The sequence below is a fragment of the Mastomys coucha genome, unplaced genomic scaffold (assembly GCF_008632895.1).
Source record: "Mastomys coucha isolate ucsf_1 unplaced genomic scaffold, UCSF_Mcou_1 pScaffold18, whole genome shotgun sequence".
NCBI classification, from domain to species: domain Eukaryota; kingdom Metazoa; phylum Chordata; class Mammalia; order Rodentia; family Muridae; genus Mastomys; species Mastomys coucha.
Window position 1 is genome coordinate 71,188,037 of NW_022196900.1, and position 6,310 is coordinate 71,194,346.

General features: G+C 35.1%; 1 protein-coding gene across 2 annotated transcripts in view; it reads left to right on the top strand.

Annotated features, from left to right (window-relative positions):
* The window catches only part of LOC116096415 (selection and upkeep of intraepithelial T-cells protein 1-like), a 22,843-nt gene that overhangs the window by 6,754 nt on the left and 9,779 nt on the right, over positions 1-6,310 (top strand). For both annotated transcript variants that reach the window (XM_031378213.1, XM_031378214.1), the window contains exon 3: positions 5,234-5,581. In XM_031378213.1, the coding sequence (XP_031234073.1) occupies positions 5,234-5,581 (348 nt within the window). The remainder of the gene's footprint in view (positions 1-5,233; positions 5,582-6,310) is intronic.

Below are 6,310 nucleotides of genomic sequence, written 5' to 3' on the forward strand. Positions count from 1 at the left end.
AGAGAGAGAGAGAGAGAGAGAGAGAGAGAGAGAGAGACAGAGAGACAGAGAGACAGAGAGAGAGAGAGGTTGAGAGAGAGGTCACATCAGCAAGGAGGATGGAGGAATTGCAACCATGAAGAAGAGGTTCAAAGAGACATCATGAAAATACATTTGACATCCAAAAATCTAGATCAATAATAATATGAAAGTATCATGGCATGGGTTTGTGACATAGCTAGATTAGCGTAGAAGGTTAAGGTAGATAATTTAACTGATCAGCAATTGAGGTGCATTTCAAATAAATTGTGGTTTGTTTATGTGGTTATTGGGGACTAGTATAAGGTAAGGAAATACAGCAGCCAAATTAATTCACTGCTAACATTTATATTAAAAGTAATTATATATATATATTTCTATGAACAGATCTGTTGGTGCATGTTTATATGTTGCTGTTTTACTATGATATTAGTACTCTGTACTGTTGCCATGTATGAGGTTGTCAGGTAGGCCTGACAGGTGTCAAAGTCATTAATGACATCTACAGATCAGAAAATAGTCTCTTATTACACTTTCTATTTGAATTAATCAGTAAGGTCAACTATATTTCAAAACCTCCCATTTTCTCTGAAATATATTTATGTTCTATTTCCTTTGCATTTCTGATCTTCTTTCCCTTGCTTTTAAACAACTCTTAATATTAAGATTAATTTCCTTTTATATCTTATCCAAGTATTTTTGTCTTAACAAAATTCAAAAAAACTGCTAAATACTTTTGATATATGTAGTAGATTTTTGTTCTGACTTTTTATAATTTTGTTAATGGCAGTTTCCCTAGGTCTCAATCATATTTCATTTTCTCTTTTTTATATTTAATTTAGAAAATTTCATAAAGTTTTTTTGATATTTTGATGATATTCCTTCCTCTCCCCACCTCCTCTTAGTTCCTTCCCACCTCTCTCCCACCAAACTTTATGTTCTCTCTATCTTTGTCATCCTTTCTCTTTTTAGCCTCTACCATCAAAAAGTTTTGTAAACTTCATTTCCCAGACCATCTTTGGGTTTATAGGAAAATTTTGCACAAAATACACAGTTTCCAAATAGTCCAACTTTGTCTGCTTCACATACATAAAATTTCCCTATTAACATCTCTAGTTAGTATAATACATTTATTACAATGAAATCAATATGAGTAGAGAATTACTAACAAAATTTAGGTTTAAATAGAGTTAATTCATGGAATAATACTCTATAGCTCACAGGTCTTACTGAATTGTATATTGATCCTACATTGCTTACTTCTAAACTACTATCCATTGACTCTAAAGTTACCTAGCAACAAACTAACATCATGAATATCTAATTAATTAAAATATATTCCATGAATGTACATTTTAAAATTTTAATTAAAATATAATTGCACCATTTAACTCTTTCCTCCCACCAATCTTCCTAGTGTACCCCTCCATTTTTCCCTTTCAAATTCTTGACCTCTTTCTTTAAAATTGTTGCAAACTCATAACACATACACACACTCACATACACACAAACAAATTAATATGTAAATAAAACCTATTTAATATATTTAGTGTTGATTATATGTATGTGCTTTTAAAGCTGACTACTTGAAATTGGATTACCAAAAAGGGGACTCCTCTTTGGAGAAGAGTTATTCCTCTCTTAGTTGTCATTAACTGCTTGTAGTTTTTCATCTGAGGGTAGAGCCCAGTGGGATTTCTCCTGTCCATATTGGCATGTCAGCTGGTGCAGTTGTTGTTCTAGTATTGCCTAGGTAGTTATACTGTTGAGATTTCATAGCTGTAGCTTTCTTGTCTTATCTATTAGATACAACCTCAACAGTAGATTTCCTGGTCCCTCTGGCTCTTACAATCTTTCTGACTCCTTTACCCAGAGATTAAAATATATAAATAAGTATATAAATAGATATATGTAAATAAATATATAAATAAAACCCTGGCTTTTATTTATATGTGTTAGGTTATATATTTGGCTAAGTAGCCCAATGTCAGTTTTCTATGTACTTTGGCAAGTTATGACTTTCTGCAAAAACTTCATTAATGAGAGCTGAGGGCTACATTGACCTATAGGTTTAAAAATACATAGTTAATGTGCAGTTAGGTATTATACTGAATTAGGAGAGTGGCAGTAGTAGTGGGAAGCCTCCGCACACACAAGGAACCAATCAATGGAGTGAAAAGGAAGCCCATGAAGTAGTAGAGATTCTTGGTCAGCTATTCATCTATCAGAGGATTATTGTACAGTTATATAAATTCCTGAGAAAACAAAGAGACAAGAAAAATAGGAAAATAAAAATGGCTTATGTATCTGAACAGAGAATTCTCAAGTGAAGCAATTAAAATGGCTAAGAAAAAATTTAAATATATTCATTATCCTTAGTGATTAAAGAAACAAAAACCAGAACAATTTTGGAATTCCCTTTTACCCCACTCAGAGTAACTAATATCAAGAAAACAATGGACAACAAATTCTTTTGCGAATGTTTGGGTAACAGAACCCTCCTTCACTGTTGGTGGAGTTGCAAACTGGTACAGTCACTCTGTAAATAAATGTGGAGAATCCTCAAAAAGATAAAAAATAACTCTACTTTAAGATCCAGTTATATAACTTCTTGACATATGCACTAAGGACTTAATATCCTGCTCCACAGATACTTGCTTATCTGTGTTCATTGCTACCGAATTCACAATGGCTAGAAAATGTAAATAATGTAAGTGAACTTCAAGTAATAAGTTGACAATGAAAATGTACCACTTATGTACTATACTATATTATTTATTTGGTTGTGAAAAACGAAATCATGAACTTCACAGTTCATGAAAATGAATGGAAGTAGAAAAATTATATTGAGTGAGGTAAGCCAGACACAGAAAATAAGTGCCTCATATTATATCTATTTGAGGTTCCTAAGCTAAAATCTTCAGAATTTATTTTCCTAAGAAAATATAAAGTAATTTTTAGCAATGCTAAGACATTTGTTTTTAAAGATTTTAATTATATAAACACACTCATATTATCACATGACCACTAAAATAAACATTTAAGTCCCAATTTTATCTATCATCTATCTATCTATCTATCTATCTATCTATCTATCTATCTATCTATCTATGTACCATCTGAAATTATTTACTTTTATTTATTCACTTTACATCCTGCTCACTGCTTCCCTTGCATTTACACCCCTCCCCCAGCCACAATACTTTCCTCATGCTCCCTCCCCTTCTTCCCTGAGTTGGAAGGGTATCTCCCCAAACCTGAATCATCAAGTCTTGGTGGGACTAGGCCTATCCTTTCCCACAGAGACCACATAAGGCAGCCCAGCTAGAAGAACATATTCCCAAACAAGCAACAGCTTTTGGAATAGCCTCACTCTAGTTGTTCAGGACCCACATGAAGACCAAGCTGCTCATCTGCTACATATTTGTGGGGAGGCCTAGGTCCAGCCCATGTGTGTTGTTTGGTTGGTACTTCAATCTTTGAGAGCCCCAAGGGTCAAGGCTAGTTGACTCTGTTGGCCTTTCTGTGGAGTCCCAGTCCCCTTCAGGACACAATATACTTACCCCTATTCTTCCATAAGAGTCCCCAAGCTCCATCTACTATTTGGCTGTGGGTTTCTGCATCTCTCTGAATCAGCAGCTGGGTGGAGCCTCTCAGAGAACAGCCATGCTAGACTCCTGTCTGCAAGCATAACAGTATCATAAATAGTGTCAGGGATTGATGCTTGCCTACAGGATGGGTCTCAAATTGGGCAAGTTATTGGATGGCTAACCCCTTAGTCTCTATTGTATCCCCCATTCCTGGATTTCTTGTAGACAGGGTAAATTTTTGGGTTGAAAGTCTTGTGGATGTGTTGCTTTCTCTATTGTTCCACTGGGGTTCTTGCCTGGCCACTGGAGGTGGCCTTTTCAGGTTTTATTTCCCCAATTCTCTGAGCCACAGCTAAGGTTACCTCTATTGATTCTTAGATGCCTCCTTTATTCCAGGTTTCTTTCTTATCCTGGAGATGCTCCCACCTCCTCAGTCCTGCCAGTTACAGATTACCATCCATTCTCATGGTCATCTGGCCATCTCTCCTGTCCCTGCCTACACCTGATCTTAAATCCTTCCATTTCTTTCCACTTCCCCCCTCTCTCTGTTAGACTTTTATAACTATTTCATTTTCCCTTGTAAGTGAGATTCAAGCATCACAGCTTGAACCTTCCTTCTTGTTTAACTTCTTTGTGTTTGTGGAGTGTACCATAGGCAATGTCTACTTATAAGTGAGTACATATCAAGTATGTTATATTTTATTTTTTTAAGCAGAATAATTTTATTATCCTAAACCTCAATTTATCTGTTGTTATACATTGGCATTTGGGAATGTTGAACCTCAAAGATGAGAATAACTTAAATTGATGCAGTAATCTTGATCAAAAAAATAACAGAAGTGATTGAAATTTAAGAAAGTTTCTTTTTGAGAAAGTCAGAATACTAGGAAAATCAACTAGTTTTTTTTTCCATTCAGTAAGTATGACTGGACAGAAACAAGAAACTATAAAATGTCTTCTACTCCCAATCTTTATTCCATTTAGGAACACAATGTCAAAGTTGAGAATTCTGAATCTCTAACCAAAAAGAATATGGTATTACTACCTTTTATTAAAAGCAAAAGCAACAATAATGATATGTTTTAACTAGGGTATACTTAATGGGGTAGATTGTCATAGTTTATTATATCTCGCTGATGATTCTGAAGACAGATAATAGGAGATTCTACAGCAAGAGATTATAGTGAATGAAGAAAGGTAATAAATATTTAATGAAAAAATTAATCAGAAATGAACAATGGTAAGAATTACATAGTTCAAAAAGCTCTGTGTAACTTTACAAGAAAAAAGAAGAAACAATTTAGACAACAGCTTATTATAAAGTACATCAAATAAAAAATAAGTTAAATGTACATTATGATATCTTTGGGATGAAGTAATTGATTATAAATAAATGGCAGTTTTTCCTATAGTGTGTTGAGCAGAGAGAGGTAGAGGGGAAGGGAAAGGGGAAAGGGAAGGGGGAAGGGGAAGTAGAAGGGGAAGAGGAACAGGAAGCAGGAAGCAGAAAGGGGAAGGGAAAGGGAAAGGGGAAGGGGAGGCATAGGGGGATCAGGGAGAGAGACTGATTTAAATAAAAGTAATGTTCTATCTCTACTACCTTACATTCTTATTTTCCTCCCCAGAGCCATTTACAGTGAATGGCTTGGAGGGACCAGTCTTGGCTTCATTGGGTAGAAACTTAGAACTCAGTTGTCAGTTGTCTCCACCACAACAAGCCAAGCACATGGAGATTCGCTGGTTCCGGAACTTCTATACAGAGCCTGTGCACCTGTACAGAGATGGTAAAGACATGTTTGGAGAAATTATCTCCAAGTATGTGGAACGAACAGAACTCCTGAAAGATGGGATTGGAGAAGGGAAAGTAACCCTTAGGATCTTTAATGTGACTGTTGATGATGATGGATCTTACCACTGTGTGTTCAAAGATGGTGATTTCTATGAAGAGCACATCACAGAGGTCAAGGTCACAGGTGAGCATGGATCTTTCTGAGGTTTCCATGAATCAACATTTTTAACTCACCTGGGTCTGAAACTTAGATAGGTTTTCGGTGTCTCTGCACCTAAATACATTGTTTTATTAGCAAGGTCACATCAACTCTATGAGTAAATTCTGATTTTGGTTTATACGATTGCCAGATTCTTGACTTATCAGAATACTTTCAGGTTTGTTTTATCTTTGTAGTGATTTCTAAGAACATACTAATAAAATGTGATATTTACCAGTGGCTTAAATTTTAAAATAGTTTTCTTTGTGGTAATTCTCATTCTCAGCTTTGCTTAAATCAATCCACTAGATAATTTGTGTGAGAAAAACTTTCCTGAATCATCATTTCTGCAAGTGTATTACATTTACATTTTCCTCTCACCTATAAACTTACAAATCTGAAAATAATGGTAGGAAAGTAAGGAATTGAAAATACAAGTTATTTGTACTCTGATAATGTGTATTTTAGACTCTAAGCTCATAGATAGTTAATATTTGTGGACCTCTTGTTTTTCCAAACCAATAGTTAAGATCTAACCTATGAAACATGATTTAATTAATTAATTTTATATTTTAAAGCCAGGTGCATTAGCAAGGTTCTTTATTCCCTGTATACATGAGTCAGAGAGGTAGGCAGATCTCCATGAGTTCAATGGAATTCTTTGCCAGCCAGGATTGGAGAGAGAGAGAGAGAGAGAGAGAGAGAGAGAGAGAG